At 44.8% G+C, this 21,159-nt stretch overlaps 2 protein-coding genes and 1 long non-coding RNA gene across 4 annotated transcripts; 1 reads left to right on the forward strand and 2 right to left on the reverse strand.

Moving 5' to 3' along the window:
- Positions 1–4,016: 4,016 nt before the first annotated feature.
- On the reverse strand, positions 4,017–6,407 carry SLC39A2 (solute carrier family 39 member 2). The gene is made up of 4 exons (XM_081506854.1): positions 6,171–6,407; positions 5,850–5,980; positions 5,566–5,616; positions 4,017–4,923 (listed from the first exon to the last, which is right to left on the reverse strand). The coding sequence occupies exons 1-4, from the start codon at positions 6,283–6,285 to the stop codon at positions 4,291–4,293; spliced, it is 930 nt and encodes a 309-aa protein (XP_081362980.1). The 5' UTR covers positions 6,286–6,407; the 3' UTR covers positions 4,017–4,290.
- Positions 6,408–8,397: 1,990 nt separating this feature from the next.
- METTL17 (methyltransferase like 17) lies at positions 8,398–15,076 on the reverse strand. 2 transcript variants are annotated; one of them, XM_081506776.1, is made up of 14 exons: positions 14,979–15,076; positions 14,240–14,393; positions 14,019–14,153; positions 13,080–13,158; positions 12,742–12,823; positions 12,347–12,420; positions 11,791–11,885; positions 11,393–11,463; positions 11,094–11,201; positions 10,750–10,818; positions 10,017–10,067; positions 9,675–9,767; positions 9,266–9,450; positions 8,398–9,190 (listed from the first exon to the last, which is right to left on the reverse strand). In XM_081506776.1, the coding sequence occupies exons 1-14, from the start codon at positions 15,057–15,059 to the stop codon at positions 9,085–9,087; spliced, it is 1,383 nt and encodes a 460-aa protein (XP_081362902.1). In that variant the 5' UTR covers positions 15,060–15,076; the 3' UTR covers positions 8,398–9,084. The 2 variants fall into 2 exon arrangements, with proteins under 2 accessions (XP_081362902.1, XP_081362903.1); XM_081506777.1 differs by having other exon boundaries at positions 14,019–14,149; positions 14,236–14,393.
- Positions 15,077–15,106: 30 nt separating this feature from the next.
- On the forward strand, positions 15,107–18,161 carry LOC145512660 (uncharacterized). The gene is made up of 2 exons (XR_014058674.1): positions 15,107–15,330; positions 17,867–18,161. It is a non-coding gene; the product is annotated as an uncharacterized LOC145512660 (long non-coding RNA).
- Positions 18,162–21,159: the final 2,998 nt, after the last annotated feature.

Below are 21,159 nucleotides of genomic sequence, written 5' to 3' on the forward strand. Positions count from 1 at the left end.
AAATAAAGTTACCACCTCCACTCACAGTCTGTGGAGATTATTAAAGGTGCCAGTTGTCAATTATTTCCTTTTTTATTTCAGTTTTTGTTGTTACTTTTAAAATATAATTTTATCTATTTAAACAATTATTTATTTAGATAAAGTTATATAAAAAAAGTAACTCATAACGAAAACTGAAATAAAAAAGGAAATAAATGACAACTGGTGTTTTTAAGCATCTTCACAGACTGGGGGTGGGGGTGGGTGTCACCCCTGTCTGTACCCCTTTTTGCTTCACCTTTGCTAGTAACCATGGGCTTCCCCCTCAGGCTAGGGGCTGGGGTGGAAGGGGGAATGTGAGGGTATCTGGCTGATTAACCCACCCCAATTAGCTGTTTCTTACTTTATCACCTAGAGCCAGGAGCAAGGGACCATTTCCTCTGGAAAGACATTGGAGAACTGTCCTTCAGGGAGGGGTGAAGTGGCATGAACTGCCTCATAAGAATTAGTTCAGAGCTCTTTCCTTTTTGTTCCTGGGTGTATCTTGTTCACATGCGTTGTTCTCTGACTGATCTCCCACCTGGCTATGGGGTGAGGTATTCACTGAATACTGTTCAGTATGCTGTTCCCCATCTCCCTTTTTTGTTACAACAGCAATATCTAAACCCAACCCTTAGCTCATAAGCAAAGGAAAGGGGGGGAGCTCCCGAGGATTACTTCAAAGAATTATTTATTTTTTTATTTGTAATTAATTTATTTTTTGGTCACTCCACGAGATTTGTGGAGTCTGTTCCCTGAGCAGGGATTGAAACCAGGCTATGGCAGTGAAAGTAACCACTAGATCACCAGGGAACTCTCCCAGAGAATCATTTATTGGTGCAAAAATGAAAAGCTGGCTCAAAGTGGGAAGGAAGTTGGAGGTTTCATTCTTCTGTTTCAGGTTTTGTTTTTCCTGTTTAAATATGTAAAAAATAGATGGCGTGGAGAAGACGGGTGAGGAAGAGACACTGAAAGACTTGAGAAGATTTGGAAACTGTATAAATTCTCTTGTGATTATTCCAGCTAGTTTCTCCTCTTATCCACTTTTCCAACTTGTATATCTTTGCTCTGATTTTTATATTTCAACTCTCATGATTCTAATTTTCTTCAGTTACAATCTATCTCTCAAGGCTGAGTGAATCAGGGTTCACTCCTGAATCTGGCTTCTAGTCACCACACCCCAGTTAATTCAGCTCTCCCTCCTGTCCTATGGTTCTTATTCCATTCTTCCTTATTTCTTGCTCATTCAGAAATCACACTCATTTTCTGCTCCCTTAGAGCCCTTTCTGCCTCCTTGCTGGGGATTCAGAGCTTTTGAAAACGATCAAGATGGTTCCTTTTCTTTATCCCAGTGTTCTCTCTATGCATCATTCCCTAGCTCTATTCTAGCTCTTGATACAAGATGGTTCAAACTAAAGATGATTCCTGGTTGGTAAGAATCTTGAGAAAGGAAAAGGAAATGGACTTTGGAAGGATGGCTGAAAGCAGAGGAGGAGAAGGGAAATCTAAAGGCCCATGGGTCGGGAGGAAGCAAAAAAAATGCATGACCCACTCATGCTTGAAATCTCCGGCCTCTGCTCATTGTCATCAAACGCTGATAGCATCAGTGACCCAGAAACATATGGAGAGCCCTAGAGTCTAATGTACTCCTCCTCAAGCCTCCTTTCTATAGTCATACAAATCCTTAGTACCAGAAATAGCTAACTTCCGTATCATCGTGTCCCTTTCAAAGTCCTGGCAAGATCACTGGAGTCGAAGGCACCAGAGAATGGATGGTGTGTGGAATGTCTTCTATTTGCCCTTCCAGAGTTCTTTAGGACCTGTGCCTCACAAGGCTGACCTATGCGCAATCACCTGTAGGCATTTTTGTCCTTGGTTTCTGTTTGGGTATGGCCAACAGGAGACACTGGCAGCAGGCCACAGAGTAGAAGGAGAGTGAGGATATTCCTCTGACTTCCTCCTGGTCCCTGCAGGTTGGTTGTATCCCTGTACCAAGGCCACAGCTCTTATTGGACAGCCCTCTAGTTTCTGGTTGCTACTCTCTCTGTTCAGCCCAGGTAACAGCATTGTTATTACAGCCCCAAGGAATTGCACCATTCCTTGTTGCTCTGTCTAAACCCTGCCCACACCTTTCTATATACTCCCTTTATTAAGCTTACCTCACTTATCCAAAGTGCTCTCTGCTTTCTTATTAAACCCTAACGTGGAAGATGGGAAGGGAAAGGTAAGGTAGGAGAAGAAAAGCTACATCTAGAGTTTTTCTTAGAATCACAGAAACATGGGTTTGAAGCCCAGTTAGCTACCAAGTTATTTAACTTTTCTAGTACTTCCCTTGACTTACCATAGGGATAATATTTACCTGGTAGAGTTGGGAAGGTGAGATAATATATATGAAAGCAATAGAACAGTGCCAGATGCTCAGCATAGAAATTCTATAATTACTACATTGGAGTGTGTTCCATGTGAGTGCAATTAATACTGAAGGGAAAATAAAATAGGATGATGCTTCAGGGAAACTGTTTCCCTTGTCAGGCATTTTTATTTAGCTTTGCCCGAGGCTTGCCTTCTCACTGATCCCTGTGAGCGTAAGCTGGGTTGGTGCGGAAGTTTGTGTATATTAATTTACGAGAAGGGGAATGGGATGGACAGGAGACAGACTGAGACAAGAATGAAACTCAGGAGACCTTGTCTGTGTTGAGGCCAGTTAAATACCAACAATATGAGAAGGAACAAACTGGTGAGCAGTTGAGCTCACAGGGCACACCTTCTCTTTCCCTATTTCTCCACTAAGTCTGATATATTCCTCCATCCCATGGGTCAGTGGCTGGGCAACAGTCATCTGCTCCCCCGTGGTTTTAAATAATGTATATGTCCCTAGCAGCTCTTAAGAGAGAGAAGCAACACATTGTAAGAGTTACTCAAACTGAAAGGCAAATGGTCTAGAGAGGAGGGGCTGCAGCCATAGTGGCAGGTAAGGCAGGCAGAAAGAAAGTCACTAAGTCATGGGGTGAGCCCAGTAATCACCGCAGACATCTATCTGGCATCTCTTTCTCCAAACACACTGCTTCTTAATCCCTCAGCATGAGGCTGCTGGAAGGAGATAGAGACTCCAAGAAGAGCAAGAGTGTTCCTGAAGCCACACGGGGCTCAGCATGAAACAGAGGAAGCATATGGAAATAGCCTCCATTTAGCTTTATCTCGACTGAGCGACTTCACTTTCACTTTTCCCTTTCATGCACTGGAGAAGGAAATGGCAACCCACGCCAGTATTCTTGCCTGGAGAATCCCAGGGACGGAGGAGCCTGGTGGGCTGCCGTCTATGGGGTCGCACGGAGTCGGACTCGACTGAAGCGACTTAGCAGCAGCAGCAGCAGCAGCAAGAGTCCGTTGGATACTTTGTGGGAGGCTGATAACAGGCACTGGGAGTAGGGTGGGGGTGGATAGCATAGGAGAAAAATCTAGATCCCTAAACCTCTTCTCTCTGAGTGTGGGAGCTCTGGCTCAGTTTCTCAAATCTGTGTGTAAGGAGGCTTCCCAGGTGGCGCTAGTGGTAAACCATGCTCCTGCCAATGCAGGAGATGTAAGAGATACAGGTTCAATCCCTGGGTTGGGAAGATCCCCTGGAAGAGGGCATGGCAAACTACTCCTGTATTCTTGCCTGGAGAACCCCCATGGACAGAGGAGCCTGGCAGGCTATGGTCCATAGGGTTGCAAAGAGTTGGACATGACTGAAGTGACTTACGCACATACACACACAGACACACACACACATAGACACACACATGTGCATAAGGTGGTAGTGAGTTGATGGAATTTCAGCAATGCTCCCATAACTAGAGGGGCTGGGCTTGCAACTGACAGAATGAATGACTGGGGGCCCAATTCCAGAAAATAAGACTGTGTCCCACACTCACCCTTCCCGCTCACCACTCCACCACCTCCTGACCAGGCACCTCCTAGGCAACCCAGAGAAATGAAGCACAGCACAGCTGAAGGGGAAGGACAAAATGACATTTCATTACACACAGCAGCATAAATGGGACGTGAGTCAAATCCTCTCATTTATAAGCACTCAACCAAAACAACTTTTTCTCAGTCCTGTATGAGAAATGGCATCTCACATGGTGCAAAGTTGGGGTCCAGGTTACGGCACAATGTCTAGTAAATGTCACTGTGTCTCAGGGAAGAAATGTCAGAGGGCGAAGTCATTTGAGTAGCTTCTCCTGGGGGTAGGGAGGTCATCTTGGGTCCATCAGAGAAGTCAGGAATCTCTCAGGCCCACAAGGCAATGACAGCCATAAAAGCAAAACCAGCAGCTACACAGCTCCACTTGGCCAGAGGGGCTTCAGGACTTGAGAGTTCCCGGGGCAGAATTTCCAGGAAGGTGACATACAGGAACGTACCAGCTGCCATGCCTTCTAACACAGCCTGCGCCAAACCTTGCCCAGCTTTAGAGTCTCCTTGAGGCACGGCCAGCCCTATGGCTAGGCCCAGGGGGGACATGAGAGCTAATGACAGAATGGAGAGCATGGCCCAACGTGATTCAGTGCCTACCTGCACCAGCCGCAGTCCTACGCCAAACACTACAATTCCCTTGTGAGCCAGGACAGCAAGACAGAGCTGCACAGTAGATGCGACTGTGAGCTGCAGCCCCACAGCTAGACCTTCAAACACGGAGTGAAAGGAGAGTGAGAGCAAGAGGATGAGGGCTCGAAACGGACCCCGTGAGGGTGAGGGTAGAAGTCCATGGCTGTGAGGTTCAAGCTCATGAGCTGTACCCAATTCTTGCTCCTGCACTTCGGGTGTTTTAGCAGCCCCAAGACAGCACTGCAATGCCAGCGACTCCAAAAGGAAGACCAGGAAGAAGCCCAGGGAGATGACGAGCTCTCCGTAGGGATAGTCCATCTGGGTGGGAACAGAAAGAGGGATTGTGAGATGGGAAAGTGTGCTGTGCTTGTGTTCAGTCATATCCAACTCTTTGCGATCCTCTGGACAGTAGCCTGCCAGGTTCCATGGGACTTTCCAGGCAAGCATACTGGAGTGGGTTGCCATTTCCTTCTCCAGGGGTTCTTCCCCACCCAGGGATTGAACTCGAGTCTCCTGCATTGATGGTGGTTTCTTTACTGCTGAGCCCTGGGGGAAGTAAGGAAGGGAAGAAATCGCACAGGATTGGGACTGGGCTGAAGAGAATGGGAAGTGTGGTAACAGAACATAAAAAAGGGGAACGAAGCCAAGAGGAGACATGGACGTTTGACCACAAGAAAACCTGAGGAAATAAGGGAGAGAATATCAACAGGGTTAGAAATACGGGGAAATGATATGAAACATACCAAAGGGTCCAGAGAAAGAATGGAAGGTTAAACAAGGGTTCTCTCTGGGTTTCATAAGCCAAGAAGGATTGAGCTGCTCCACCTTTCCAATGCTAGAGCTGAGGAGCAGGAGGAATTCTTAGAATTCCACACATAAATCCTCTCAAAAAGGTCTGGGCATGAAAGCAATCTCTGCTTCTCCTTACTGTCCAGGTAAGGGCTGGTAGGAGACACTTACATAAGCTGAATCAGCATCATCGTCAGAATGCCCCTCACTGTTTGTCCTGTTCTAGGGAGAAGAAAGCATAAATTAGATGAGGGAAAGAAGCTCAGCTTCCTGTTCCGTGCCATTGGCTCTACCACTTTCCTTGAAGGCCAATCTGACCTGTTTCCATCACTCCACACAAGAGCAGTCATCTTCCTTGTCGTTCCTTCTGTCCTTGGCTTTCTCACTTTTTCCCCTTTCTTCCCCTTGTTCTGTTTATCCTTCTGGCCTCACAGCCTTGCAGGTCTGCCGCTCACCTGTATCACCAAATTCTGGATCTCTGACTTAATTCCCTCCAAGGCTTCAGCAGTCATGTGCATGAACCCCGCTCCCAGGAAAACGCCAGCAGACGTGCAGCCCAGGAAACTGAGGACCCGGCGGTGACAACCTAATTAAAAGCAGGAGTTACAATCCAGTTGGCAAAGAGGAGATAAGGAGAAGGTGACTAAGGAGCCATGGGCGGAACTCAGTGTCCGAAGATTGGGGATGATGAGAGAATCAGAGGAAGATATCAGGACAGGGTGACAAGGCTGAAGTCAGACTTAGGTTATGGGGACAAAAATGTGATAGGGCTGTACCTGTGGCTGTAGCAGTCTGGAACCATTTGAAGCAGATGGGAATAAGGCCACAGACCAGAGTGAGCACCAGCAGGGCAAATAGGCAGCCAATTTTTGCTCCTAGTAGTGGTTCCATCCTTGTGGTACAGGGTTAGTAGAGGCCTCAGAAAGACAAATGGAGTTTTAGTCTTTGGAGCAGGAGGGGTGTCTCAGGTAGTCCTGAGTTTCAGGAGGCTATTGGGGATCCTCTTTCTGGTCTCTGTTGCCTCTTCTTGCATAGCCTTACATAGGAAGCTTGCCCAGCCCCAGTTTCTCGCCCTTCCCCTAAACACAGGCCCCTCCCCTGGCTGACGCCTTCCTGAATTTAGAAACCAGAAACTCCAGACTCCTTGCCAGGCATTGCCTGGTGCAGTGTCTTCTCCTCCTCTTCAATGCTGTGACTAATCCAGGGGCTGTCGAGTCTTAGTTCTGGCCTGGAGCTGTTCTAATCCAGACTGTCTATAGTAGCTCTCCCCAGCTGTTTTGTCCTGGGGACAATCTGATCTGTTGGGGTCCTTTAATGGACCGGGGTCTGATGGTTCGGAGTCGACGATAAGAAAATGAAAGAGAGAAAGATAGATAGAGAGAAAAGGAAAGAGAGAGAGAGAGAGAGAAAGACACGGGGACCCAAGCCTCTGATGGAGGAAGGGTACTTTAATGATCTTTCTATGAGTATATATATGCTGTGGTACAAGAAATTTCTTTTGACAGTGATAAAGGTCAGAAAACCAAACATACAGCAACCATTACCAAGGGAACAAGGGAATAATAATAGTCACAAGGTCAGGAGAGAAACCATATCTTACGGCCATACCACCCTGAACGCGCCCGATCTCGTCTGATCTCAGAAGGTAAGCAGGGTCGGTCCTGGTTAGTACTTGGATGGGAGACTAACTATTTTTGCCTAAGGAGAATGCTTACTGAAGGAGACCTGAGCCTGTCTCATCCCATGACCTCAGCCCTGGGAGAGGTGTTCCGTTCCACTGATAACGGACAGAGGTTTTATGAGAAACAGCATGTAGGAATCCTCCTGTTAAACATTCCCTGACAATTTGACGATTCAAGAGAAACAGCACGTAGAAATCCTCCTGTTAAACATCCCCTGATAATGGTACACAGCGTAACCACCAGCAATATTTTATTATAGTACTTTGTGCCAATTACTCTGATAGCTCAAAATTGCTATTTCACAATGAAAACTGGTACTCATGAAGGTTTCCCACTTCATTATAGTATACGTTATCACCAACATTTGAAATCTCCATTGTTCTCTGCATTTCTTCAAGCTCTTTTACTGCCTCTTGATTGCTTAAGATTGATTGCTTGCCGTTCCACTTGATAAGGAACAGAGGTTTTATGAGAAACAGCATGTAGAAAGCCTCCTGTTAAACATCCCGATACTGATCCTGCCTCACTCAGGACATTTGATCTAAGCCTTCCATACCATGTCCACCTCCACCTCAAGTCCTTTCGGTTGCTATGTTGATACCTGAACTGCATCCTTTCAAAGGGGATTTGGGGCCACTTGGGATAAGGAGGTGGGGCTGGCAAGTGGAGCTGCCACCACTCTGAGAACTAGCAGAGGAAGGGACTCCCCTATCCTGTCACTCCAGAGAAATAGCTCCAGGTGTGGAAATGTCTAGAAGGAAGTTGAGATTTCTAGTATTACAACACTGATACTGTTAAAACTTTTGACTATGCCTTTTTCCTGATATAAATTATAGAAGAGGGACTGAGAGTTTTAAGATGAAGAAAGCTGCTCTAGTTCTGAAACAGCAAGGCCTAGGGGAAAACTGAGAAATGAACCAAGTATGCTGAAGGCTCCTGCTTGGACATGTAAAGATGGAGATGGAAGATTGAAGCCTGAGGGAAACCGACTCTTGAGGCAAAAGTGTATGAGGTTAATGCTGAGGGAGCTGAGAAAATTGAAAGGGAAGAAGGCAGAAAAAAATAGAAGCCAAGCAGCTGTTGATTCCCCTGTTCAGGTGGCCTGTGTAACAACCCTGAGACCTGTTGAGCCAGTTCTCAGGAAGCTGCGGGCAACTTTCCCCCTCCCCCCATTATCTGGTGGAAGCAGCAGGATTCTTCCAGGAGGATGAGCTGGAGACTTGTGCAGGGACTACTGAAAATCTGAGGATTCTCTTCATTATAGGATAGGCCATGACAACAGACCTCTATACCTTTTAAGAAATCGCAAGATTCATTTCCATTCTTTGAAAACTTTTTATTATTATTAAAGCTTCAAGGGAACACAGGTATGTAGGGGTACTGTTGTTGAAACTCATCTATGTTCACCAGAGTGAACAAAAACATTAAGACAGAGTTTTGGGTGAAGTATAAAAGAGTAGTTTTTTTATTGTGCCAGGCAAAGGAGGCCACTGTAGGTTAATGTCCTACAGACTGTGCCCTCCCTCGAGAGAGAATAGCAAGGGGTCTTATAGTTTGAAGGTGGAAACCAGGACCACAGATAAGGATCAGGGTAGATCAAGCTTGCATTCTTCACTTCTGGAAATTTTCAAAATTGTCAAAGTTGGTGTTAGGTGCTCCTGGGACTGATTCTGGTGGTCCTTGAGATGATCACACCATGCATAACCTTCTCTCTGGAATGAATGATGCTCACAAGGGAAGGGAGTGTTAGGCAGTGTTTTCTTGGAGAAGTAAACACCAGGTGCACAGTACAATTCTAGCTAGAAGGCAATCATTTGAGAAGTGCAATTAAGAAAGAAAAGCAGCCGCTAGAGGATGGCCGAGTGAGCTCAAAGAATAAGGTCTACTATAATGGAGGATATTTGAACTAGTTTTTTTGCCGTAACAGTACTAGCACTCCCATCCTGGACACCAGGTAGCTTCCGTCTCGGCCATCAAGATAGAAGAAAACACTTGTCACACATCCGTGTTAACTCTCAGGGGCATCTTGAGCAGGAGACGGAGGAGGTTCCGATGGTGTGATCACAGGTAAAAGATCTCCCCAGGAACTGACCCGGGCACAGCGATACAAATCCCTACAGAAAAGAGGGAGTCAATGTGGACTGCACGTTCTTGCTACCTCCCACTAATTCTGGTCACACCCTCCATACCTGCCATGTCTGCGGGCTGTGATCACAGCATGCTGCATATGCCCATCTGGACAGCACAGGTGACAATGCACATGGCGTGGCCGTTTAAGAACAGGCTGAGTGATTCGGGGCCAGCGATTAGCCTCCTCTGGAGATCCTCGGGCGAGGATTACCAAGGAGAACTTTTCCTCCTTTGGCTTCTTGTTCTAAGACAAGGATACAGAGATGGCTTGGGGGAAAAGATGAGGGAAAAAGATTTCTTCAAATCTCATTCCTGTGACTCTTCTCATATTCTATAAATCATATACATTCAGACCCTAAAATCTCCAAGCATTCTCTGGAATCTCCCAAATCCTCCCGTCTCTGAATCTTTTTCACTGTGCTTTCCCAGGCTATTTCCTCCCTACCACAGTATTCCCAGAGTACATACCCAGCTGAAGGGGATGGGATGGTAGGCCTGGGAAAAGCTACAGGCCAGGGGCTTAGAGGCTGTCAACTGGGGACACGGAAGTTCATGGGGACACTGTGAACACAAAGACATGAGGTAAGACAAAAGAACCACAGATCATAAAACCTAGAAACTACGTGTAATCGAGTCAAGAAGGGCTGGGGATAAGGAAGCACAGAGCAGACAAAAGGGCAAGCCAGGGGAATCACTAAGGAGGAAACTGGACAGGGACTCAAAGAGTAGTGGATGGTGGCTAGCCTTCTTTTCCTGGCCAGCCCTGAGTTCAGATATTTGCTTGCTGGGAAAGGCAGAAGTAATACTCACTGGGGCAAAGACAAAACCAGGTCGAGGGTCCAAAGGTGACTTTTCTTTTCCCTGAAATCAAAGGAAATAAAAAAAAATTTAGGCTGGGCTGAGGGGGCTTCCTAACTCAATCTCTGCACTCAATAAATTGAGGACTCCTCTAACATTCAATTCTGGTAATTATTAACTATGTTCTTTGAATTAAGCTGGCTGTTTCTCTAATACTCCAAACAAAGAACTTTCTCTTTGCAGGAGAAAGGCAGAAACTTGGCACATAGTATGGTGCTCTCCCTTGTCAGTAACCTCCTCTCAAAAAAAATCCCATTTCAAGACAATGAAATTTGCAATCATACACTGGTTCATATGGTCCTAAACAGACAAGGTTCTTAGCTCAGAAGTGCCCTGGCAAAAAAACTTTTTTTTAAAGGTCCAGAGACTAGGCAAAATCTGTTTCCTACTGCTATCTGTATGGTGAAAATAGCCACAGGCAACAGACCTACAGCCACAGACACATGGTTATAGATGCATAAATAAGCACGGCTCATATAAAAACAGGTGGCAGGCTGGATCTGATCCGTAGGCCGGAGTTTGCCAACTACTACCCTATATCATAATGACTTCACGTGCCTACTATCTTCAGGGTCATCCTTATTACTATATGCCAGTCCCTTCAGTTTTCAAGGGAGTGCCAAGAACTGGTGAGAATAAGTGGGGAAAGGAGAGTAAGGTGAAAAAGTAGGAGAAAGAACCTTACATTAAGGACCAGGTCCCTGGCGTCCATGAGAAGGGAGTGCCCAGCTTTTGTTCCATTCTCTACCAATACCTGATTACAAAAGGGGAAAGTAAGAAGCCTCGAATTACATGAAAACATAAATGTCAGTAGCTCTGTAAGAGCATTCCCAAATAGAATAGGGATTCTAAATGAAACGGGTGTTACATATAGGATGCAGATGGAGACCTGAAAAGAGGGACAAAGGGATCTATGTAGGAGGAAAATGGTTAAAAATGAAGACAAACTCCAATGGGGACAAGGAAAGGCATGAAACAAACCCATGAAGCTGCTTAAAAACTTGAAGGGAAAAAAGGGCTTCTACTTACCAGAAAATGACCTGTCTTGCGCCACAAGGTTTGGACTACGTCAGTGCGGTCAGCCTTGCTGGGCAGTTCACTGAGAGAAAAGGCTGCTACCACCACATCAAATTGTACCTGGTGCACAAGACAAGGAAAATGACCAACCTGACATCTCCGTCTTTTAAAGAGTACAGCAGAGGTCTATCCCACTAAAGTTCTTCTGCTTTCTTTTACTTTCTAACACTCAATGCTAGGTTGTAAAGCCAGGGCCACAGTTTTCCATCTGCATACTCCACATCTGGCATACTTTAAACACTGCCACTTGCCTTGGGTGATACAGGTAGAAACTGTCTGAAAAAGACACCTGGAACACAAGGCATCCCAGATCCCGAACCACCTGTGGAGGAAAGTAGAGATGTGGCAACTATGAGTGTAGGTATAAACTGAAGGGACAAAATGCTAGCTGAGGGTGAGATGCAATAGAGTAGACAACTATTAAAAACAAGGGCAGGGAGACTATTGGGTCATGTGTCCTGTTATTCTTACCCTACCCATCCACAGTCCAACAAAGGCCTCCAGCATCTTCAACAGGGTCATTGCATCAAACTCATCTTTAACTTTCAGGCCTCTCCTCTACTCCCCAATAAAAGACCCTTTCTGGTACTCCTTTGCTTTGTAAATGCCTTCAACTTTGGAAAAGCTCTTCCTTACATTTTGTCCTCACCTTTCAGTAGCTTTTCTGCCAATTCCAACATGGCAGCTGAGCTGTCCACACACACATACTCACGTAGGCTCTGGCCCCAAGTACTATGAGCAGCCCTAAAAAGGCAAAAAATAAATCATCAGTTCTCATGACAAAGTTATCCTTACAAGAGACCCCTCTGCCCCTAACCCAACCTTGGAGAAACAGAGTGCTCTGTTAAAATAGTTTGAAAAACTAGCAATCTTATTTTCTTGTTTCATTTACAACTCTTAAGAAGACTCAAAAACTACTTGAACACACACACAAAAATCTTGATGATATGTAAAATCCCTGTCCGAGATCAAGTTCCTTTCCTTTTTTATCCTTCTAAATATGGGTTTTTTCACTTGACATTTCTTTAAGTTCTGGACCTAATTTATATACCTTCTCATGCCTTGTCTAATCTGAGGGAAGAAACACATCAGTTCTCAATTTTCCTCTTCTTCCTTTGGTTCTCCAGTCCCTTGATATTGATGTGGTACAAGCTAGCTCTAGCTCTCTAGAGTTAGAACTGACAGAGACAGAGAAAGATACTCACCAGGTGACAGAGCCAGTACCTGAGCCAAAGTCCATCAAGGTTTGTGGCTGGAACTCTGGAAGTCGAGTTTGGATCTGAAGAAATATTCAATACCCCACAGTGGGGAAGACAAACACTTATTTAGGGTCTTGGTAAATATGAATTAGGGGACCACAACAGAGGAAATTAGACATGAATGTCTTTTAAGATTCAATATAAATGCCTTATAGAATAGAAAGCTCTTAAAACAGTGATTCTAAACCTTTTTTGGGTCAAAAATTCCTTTCAGAGGATAAAGAGAACCTCTTGAAAAAAATGCACATGTAATGTCCCAAGAATCCTGCCCCAGAAGATTACTTTATGAAAAAGGGAACTGATAGTAAAAGGTTTCTGGTTGTAAGTTAAGGGAATTTCACCTCATGGAAAGCTCTGGAGACTGCTGCAAAGCCACCATCCAGTCTTGCTGCCATATACACCAGGCTCAGTCCCTCACTGTAGCTGCCAGAAAAATCAGAGACATACCACTGGCAATTAACCTCTATCCTGCAGCTACCCTCCAGACTTTTAGGAAATGAAATCTTTGCAAAGAGCTCTTCCAGCTCAACCCTTTCACTGCTCAACACAGGCAAGTCACAGGGAGGCTTATAAACCAGATTGCTTTTTCAAACACTAAATGGTGTAATTGTACTTCCCCAACTCTCCTTCTCAAAAGCCAAACTCTTCCTTCTTCTGCAGCCCTTCTAGTCTCCCTTACCTCAGTTTTTGCCAATGATAGGTGGTTCTGCGCAAGGCACGTAGGACTTCTTCATGATGTTTCTCTGTCTGACATGAGTCTGGGGTGAGAACAAGGACTGGAAATAAGGACCTAGGAAGAACAGGGCTCAGATACAATATCTGAATTTACTGCCTGCCATTCCCCACCAAGTCCCACATGGAAAATGCTTAAGAGAGAAGTCAAACTAGAGAAAAGTTTCAGGTAAGAATGAATAATGACCACCACCACCACCATAGTATATCAGATAATATATTGCCTCTAACAGCAGTTCATTCAATTCAACCAACTCTATCTCACAGGTTTTGTTCTATATTAAAAGCAAGTGTAATAAAAAGTTAAAGGATAGGATAAAGACAGTACTTTGTAGATTTCTTCACTTCCCCCAAATTTAATAATGTGATGTCTCCAAAGTTCCTATAGGAAGGAAAGAGGCTTGAAAAACTTGTCTTATAATTGTGTTCAGTTCAGTACTATTTTACCTATGGAGCGCCTACTACGAACCAGGTACCACAAGAAGTTCAGGGAATACAAGATGAACAAAAGGCAAGCCTCTTAATAGGAAGGAACTCACAATCATGAAAATAACTTGACAAACTAATTCTCCTTTCCCTGTAGTACTGGAGAGGACTTCATTTTACCTGAACAAAAACTTAGACGGTCTTAATCCAGTGGACTTGGGGAAAAAATACAAAGATCTAAATTTCAACAGGAGACTGAAGCACTCATTGACCTTTACTAAAGCCCTGAGAGCAACCTCTGAAATTACTTATCTTCTTTTAGAAAGGCAACATTATGAATAACTGCTCTGGTCAGAAAGTCAAATAAGAAATTGAAGTATCTATTTAAGAGGCTGCAGAATTATTACTCGCTCTTCATTTCCCTCTGCTCTTTCTATTTGGCTTACTCCTTAAGACCTACCTGCGTTTTCCAGGAATTTCTTCTCAAGAAGAACAGCCCGTCTTTGTAGCTCCTCTGGCTCTACAGGTAAATGCCGGCTCCAGAGATAATTGGTTAGTGCTTGCACCTGCTTCTCCATATTGGGCATCGCGCTCTCTATGAACCAAAGATGCAAAGAGGAACCACTTGTACGCAGGGCCCAATCTCCGCTTCTTGAGCTTCCATTTCCCACCTTTACTCACCCAGCAGCAGTAACTGCACGGCTTGAGCCAATGCTTGCGGCAGCCTCACGCATGACAGCTGCAGAATGCCAGGGTGCCGGCGATGGGGCCTCTTCCCCAGGAAATCGGACTTGTTATCCACGTGGGATGCGCCGGGCACGAGGGCAGCAAGCGCCTGGGGAAAAAGAAAAGCTAATGGGGAAAAGCTAAAAAGAAAAACAACAATACAGTATACTAATGCATATATATGGAATTTGAAAGATGGTAACGATAACCCTATATGCGAGACAGAATAAGAGACACAGATGCATAGAACAATTTTATGGACTCTGAGGGAGAAGGTGAGGGTGGGACGTTCTGGGAGAATAGCATTGAAACATGTATATTATCATATGTGAAACAGAACACCATTCCATGTTCGATGCATGAGACAAAGGCTCAGGGCCGGGGCAATGGGATGACCCAGAGGGATGGGATGGGGAGGGAGGTGGGTGGGGGGTCCAGGAAGGGGAACACATGTAAACTCATGGCTGATTCATGTCAATGTATGGCAAAAACTATTACAATATTGTAAAGTAATTAGCCCCCAACTAAAATAAATAAATTTATTAAAAAAAAAAAAAAGAAAAGCTAATGGGGGACAGAGAGGATGGCTGCGGGCATTGGCTAAAGGGGGAACTGCCGAAAGCGCACCTCCTCGGAGAGAAGCTGTTCTTGAGATCCACAGCCTCTTTTGAAAGCAGGGAAAAGAGGTACTCACTCGGAACTGGGGAGCTATTCCAAAGCTGCGGCGCCATCTGCCTATTGTCAGCAGATACCGCGACCCGCTAGCGGTCGCCATGGCGCCAGCGGTGAACCGGAACCGGAAATTTAGGTGCAGTGTCTGTCACTCTCACTAGCTGCAGCGAAAATCCTGCGAGAACATAGGCGCCGGGCAGAAACAGCCAATGCGGAGAACGAGTGCTTGCTAGTAGCCAATAACAATCGATCTGTAAATCGCCTTGGAGACCGTTTGTGCACCTCAATTCCGGCGTAGCCAGCCGGAAGCTAGGTGACTTCCACGCTGCGTTGTGATTTGTCTCCGCCTCCAGAAATCGAAGGGGCGCGGTTAGGTAGGTATGGGCTGGCCGTATGCTGGGTTCCCCAGAAACGTGTCACAGGGCAGCAAAGAATTTGTGTTTGTATTAACTACCAGTGTTCTTTGTTTTACCTTCTGGAGATCACTGAAGTCTTGAAGTTTTTACCTCCTGTGTGAAATGGAGAGACTGCAGTAATGGAAAGATGAACAAGGAAAGCCAGATTTAGGCGACCAAACTGATGGAATAATAGATAATAGATTTAATGTTTCTTACTTGTTAGTTTCTCTTAATATTAAACCAGTACTTTAAAACCAGGTAAATAGCTACCATGAGAACATTATGTGACAGGTAGTGTGGCAAGCGCTGTTATATGGTACTATTTTATTTAGTCCCCATAATTCTAAAGGATAGATTATTTAAACCCCATTTTGCACCCAAGGAAAGTGAAAGTTCAGGTGGCTAAATATTATGCTTGAGATCCAAGAGCTTGTTAGGTGAGAACAAGTTCTAAACCTTGGCAATCTAAGTCTGATCTTCACCTTTAAACATATGCTCTACTGGTAGTATTGGTACTTAGAATGCAAGTTAGCAAGTGCCAATTTGTCAAGTGCCGATGACAAATTAGTACTTGCCATCTACATCTATAAGGATTAAATCATGACCTGCTGTAGCTGCTGACCTGTAGTATCCTCTGAAAGGAGTTCAGGGTGGAGACCAGGAATGAGGCACTCTGTGCTTTGGGAAAAACTGGCAGAAAAGTCCTTCATATATTTTCAGGAGATGATTTTTATGAGCCCAATTCTTGCATCTTTTTGTATCTAGAAAACACCAACATCTTTCATGGCGATGTCTGCTCCTCATGACTAGCAGTAACCTTCACATGACTAGCAGCAACCTTCTGCAAGAATTTGTGCTTGATTGCGTGTATTTCCCCTACTTCACCAAAATCACATATATATGGACCTTGCCTCGTGCCTCTTCAGAACAGTTTCTCAGAGCTATTAGAAATGCTGTCTCCTGGCCTCTAAGTTCTCACTTTGCCCCCAAATAAAAGTTAATTCACAACTCATCACAGTCTGCGATGCAGGTCTCACCTCGGTGAAAGAGGGAGAGAAATAAAACAGGTTGGATAGGCACAGTTCTAAAAAGGTTCGGCCAGGCTAATGGAGAGTCTTTGAGCTCAAGGTGGCTATCAGAGAATTTGTGCTTCCTGAGAAATAGGCCTGACTTAGTATCCGGGCTACACTCAGTCATTGTCTAAGAGCAGCCCATAAGAAGCGTAGCAGATTCACAGGCTGGCAGTTGGGGTCATCAGTTAATTATGATTACCACAGCAGGAGATCTGAGTAGTGCATTTTCACACTTGCCCTAGAACCACACAGATCTACTTTGACAGATATGTTCAAGAGACAATTCCTTCAAGCTTTGTAAGGGACTCTGTTTTTGAAGAGAAATTTAGAAGAAAGAGGAGGAAAATATAGTCACTGTTACTGTGGTTGATTTCAGGGCTGCAACTGGCAGCTATCCTCTCCTTCCTTTACATTCATTCTCATTCCCCCTTGCCCTCAGCTGCCATAGTGGCTTGTCTGGTATTATGACCCAAACCCTCTACCCTGAGTGGTCCAAACCCTTGATAGTCATATCTTTCTCCAGCTGACATTATAGTACATATACACTCACAGTTACATGGGAATGCTTGGAAGCACCCAAGTAGATCACTTGAGTTCTACATGAATTCTTCTCTGCTCTCATTGTGTAAAAAAGAGTCCTACCTCTTCTAAATAGTGTTACTTAGCCCTGACAGTACAGTAACTCCTCATCTTCTGCTCCCTAGACCTAAGAAATCCAAAGTGTCATGGCAGCAGCTGTAGATTGTAGTTCAGTGAGACCCTTCACATATCCCTTGCAAGAGTGCATCCTCTTTGGGGACCTAAACCTTTGACCTGACAGAGCCCAGCGTTACAGAGATGAAAGCATGAAATTTCCATGGGTCAGAAGGAGTGATGGAAAGGGAAACCATTCCTGCTGCTACTCCTTGGTTATCAGACCTATGTAGTCATCCTATTGGGGACATAGTGTCATTTAGAGTTTTCTGATTCAATAAGTACACTACATCCTGAAGGATGGTAACTCATCTTTTCAGAATGTTCCCTCCAAGCTGTTGTTTCAGCTGTGCCCTTAGAAAGCCAACCTGTAGCTTTCCCCTGCCCTCCCCTCCCTTCCTCTTTCCTTCCCTTCTTTTTCCTTTCCTTCCCTCATCAGCAGAGTCGGACACAATTTAGCCACTAAGCAACAAGCAATACTGATGCTGAGCAGGGCCCTATGGGACTCCTGGGTTAGAAAGCCTTTCTGTGTCCCCCATTTCTTTGATTATAGGAAATAGCCTTCATTCAGCCTCCATGAACTTCCCTGAGTTCCAATGGCCAGATTCAGCAGTTACTAATTAGGGAAGGGAGAAGATGCAAGACAAGGGAGAAATAGTCAAGCGAAACAATAGTGCAGCCTTGGGGCAGGGCCCTGGTTCCCCATCAGAGGATACACACAATAATGTCTTTGAGTTGTTTTGCAGATGTGAAACCCCCTCCCAGAGGAAGAAGTTAACTATTAACAATGGTACGCTGCCCAGAAGCATGTAGACCTCAGACCAGTTGGAACTGGAAGGCTGCTGATGTTGACTCATCCTTACCTCACCACCAACCCATTAGAAGAATGCAGACCTGTCACTGCCTTGATCCTTATCACCTACTTGACTATAAGACCTCTCCCTATTCCCCAGGGAGGAGGGCACAGTTCTTGAGGTGCTAACCTACTGTGTTCCCTCTTTGCCTGGCAAGGAAATAAAGCCACCCTATCTTTTTTCTCTATTACTCTATCTCTGTATTTCTGTTTGACATCCGTGTACGGAGAGCCAAGATTTTGGGATCAATACCAATTAATGCTTCGCATTAGTCCTTTGCTTTCCTTTAGAAGTAATACTGTTGAAATAACTTCAAAAGAAATTACGGGAGTTCTTATGAACTATGATTAAAAATAGAATGTGGTAGTTTAGCTACTTCTCCTTGGTTATAACCCTCTGTATCTTCAATTTTACTTATCAAGCCAGTAGAGCCACCTGGTGATGACTGCACTAACTTTTCATCTCATGATATATGACTTCTGTCTTCCCCAGGTTTGATAAATAATTTATCCTCACACAATTCACTGATGCAGCCCACATAGGAGGTTTCAAGCCATAGTCTTGATGCCAAAGGCAGTGTCATTCTTTCTCTTGCACTGTCCCTGGTTATGATGGTAATGAAAGTGGGATCTCACTGCGGTATTTAATTACCTCAATAGAAGGGTTTTCTTTTCTTAGTTAAAATATGCCCCACTGAATTAGTTTGAGAAATATCCAGGATGTTTGGGTAAACTGAGTGAGACCCTGTGGGCCTTCTAGGCATGGAGGCATTTTCTGTCCCCCATCTCTTGTAGGCAAGATTCCAGCCCCATGTCCTCCTTGAGTTCCAAATGGCAGATTCAAACAATTGCTAATCAAAGGAGGAGAAGTCAAGAAACCCTCTGAAGCAATATTAGCAGGACCAGAGATCCTGGTCTCAAGATTAGGAAACTGACCATTTGAGACAAGATTAAGGGAGTGCAGGCCCTTGTTATTGTTGTTGTTCAGTTGCCAAGTTGTGTCCAGTCTCTTTGCGACACCATGGGCTGCAGTGCTCCAGGCTTCCCTGTCCTTCACCATCTCCCAGAGCTTGCTCAAACTCATGTCCATTGAGTCAGTGATGCCATCCAGCCCCCAAATCTCATACTCTGTTGCCCCTTTCTCCTGCCTTCAGTGTTTCACAGCATCAGAGTCTTTGCCAATGAGTTGGCTCTTTGCATCAGGTGGCTAAAGTATTGGGCTTCAGCTTCAGCATCGGTCCTTCCAATGCATATTTAGGACTGATTTCCTTTAGGATTGACTGGTTTGATCTTCTTGCTGTCCAAGGAACTCTCAAGAGTCTTCTCCAGCACCATAGTTTGAAAGCATCAATTCTTTGGCACTCAGCCTTCTTTATGGTCCAACTCTCACATTCGTACATGATTCCTGGAAAAACCATAGCTTTGACTAGGGGAAGCACACTGACTGAAACTGCCCATCCTGGCCAGGCGCCATTGTAACCATTTGCGTGAGTTATTTTCTGACAGGAGGTCTTGGTAAGGAACGTGGAACAAATAAGGCACCACTAGCCGGAATAGTTTGGGAAAGGTCAAAAGGAGACACCACGTGTCAGATCACCTCCCAGAATCCTTCTGGCTGCCATCCATGTTGGTTGAGCAATGCGTGTGCCACCAGGAAGGACTCTGAGTCAGAATGATTGGTCAAAGACAACCCAGAAACTAATCCCATTACCATAAAATTCGAAACTTTGAGCCATGTGGCAGAGCAGTTCTCTTAGGTTCCCTTACCCTACTGCTCTCCACCTGGGCACCCTTTCCCAATAAAATCTCTTGCTTTGTCAGCACATGGGTCTCCTCAGACAATTCATTTCTGAGTGTTAGACAAGAGCCAACTCTTGGCCCCTGGAGGGGTCCCCCTTTCTGCAACATATGGACCTTTGTTGGCAAAGTGATGTCTCTACTTCTTAATACACTGTTTAGGTTTGTCATAGCTTTCCTTCCAAGTAGCAAGTGTCTTTTAATTTCATAGCTGCAGTAACCATCCACAGTGATTTTGGAGCCCAAGAAATTAAAATCTGTCACTGTTTCCACTTTTTCCCCTTCTGTTTGCCATGAAGTGATTGGACCAGATGCCATGATCTTAGTTTTTTGAATGTTGAGTTTTAAGCCAGCTTTTTCACTCCCCTCATCAACAGACTGTTAGTTACTCTTCATTTTCTGCCCTTGTAGTGGTATTATCTGCATATCTGAGGTTGCTGATATTTCTCCTGGCAATTTTGATTCCAGCTTGTGCTTCAGGGAATTCCCTGATAGTCCAGTGGTTAGGACTCTGTTCTCTCACTTCTGAGGGCCCAGGTTTGACCCCTGGTTGGAGAACTAAGTTCCTACAAGCACAGCAAAAAATAGAAAACCCAGCTTGTGCTTCATCCAGCCCGGCATTTTGCATGATGTACTCTGCATATAAGTTAAATTATCAGGGTGACAATATAAAGCCTTGACATACTCCTTTCCCAATTTTGAACCAGGCCATGTACATACTCTAATCTTGTCAGGGACCCCAGCCTTGAGCCATTGCTATAAAACTTCTCATCAAATCCTTCTTGGTTGGGACACATAGTTTTCGAGGGCAGGAGCCCCTGTGTCTCCCTTTGCCTGGCAAAGCAATAAATCTATTCTTTTCCATTTCACTTAGAACTCTGAGATTTTATTTGGCACTGGTGTACAGAGAGGCTGAGCTTTCAGCATCATGGGGACAAAATTTCTAAAATGCAGGTGACTGTCTGATTTGCTCACCAATATATGCACAGCACTTAGAATAGTGCTTGTTACATCAAAGGCACTCAGAAAGAAATGTCAGTTAAATAAGTATTAGTATTCTAAGAATGACTCTGTTGTCTTCATATAAGAATAAAAGGTTACTAAAGTATCATTTTCTTGGTGTCCACATGGTCATTTTAATTTTTTCAGTGGAATGACATGGATTATTATTGTCTGTACTCCTCTTTTGGGCTTCCCTGCTGGCCCAGTGGTAAAGAATACACTGGCCAATGCAGGAGATGCAGGTTCAATCCCTGGGTCGGGAAGATCTGCACGAGGGCAGTGCAACCCACTTCAGTGTTTTTGCCTAGGAAATGGACATGGCAGCCCACTCCAGTGTTCTTGCCTATGGGCAAAGGAGCCTGGCAGGCTACAGTCCATGGGGTCGCA

Source organism: Giraffa tippelskirchi, chromosome 7 (genome assembly GCF_054371585.1).
Source record: "Giraffa tippelskirchi isolate mGirTip1 chromosome 7, T2T-mGirTip1v1.2.pri, whole genome shotgun sequence".
NCBI lineage: Eukaryota > Metazoa > Chordata > Mammalia > Artiodactyla > Giraffidae > Giraffa > Giraffa tippelskirchi.

Excerpts from the sequence above, each read along its gene's own strand:
- SLC39A2 (XM_081506854.1), bottom strand. The coding sequence starts at position 6,285 with ATGGAACCACTACTAGGAGCAAAAATTGGCTGCCTATTTGCCCTGCTG. Across the intron at positions 5,617-5,849 it reads TCCAGAATTTGGTGATACAG|AACAGGACAAACAGTGAGGG; the intron begins GTGAGCGGCAGA and ends TCTTCTCCCTAG. Across the intron at positions 4,924-5,565 it reads ATGATGCTGATTCAGCTTAT|ATGGACTATCCCTACGGAGA; the intron begins GTAAGTGTCTCC and ends GTTCCCACCCAG.
- METTL17 (XM_081506776.1), bottom strand. The coding sequence starts at position 15,059 with ATGGCGACCGCTAGCGGGTCGCGGTATCTGCTGACAATAGGCAGATGG. Across the intron at positions 11,464-11,790 it reads GGCAGAAAAGCTACTGAAAG|GTGGTTCGGGATCTGGGATG; the intron begins GTGAGGACAAAA and ends TTTCCTCCACAG. Across the intron at positions 9,451-9,674 it reads ATCCCATCCCCTTCAGCTGG|AACAAGAAGCCAAAGGAGGA; the intron begins GTATGTACTCTG and ends TCCTTGTCTTAG.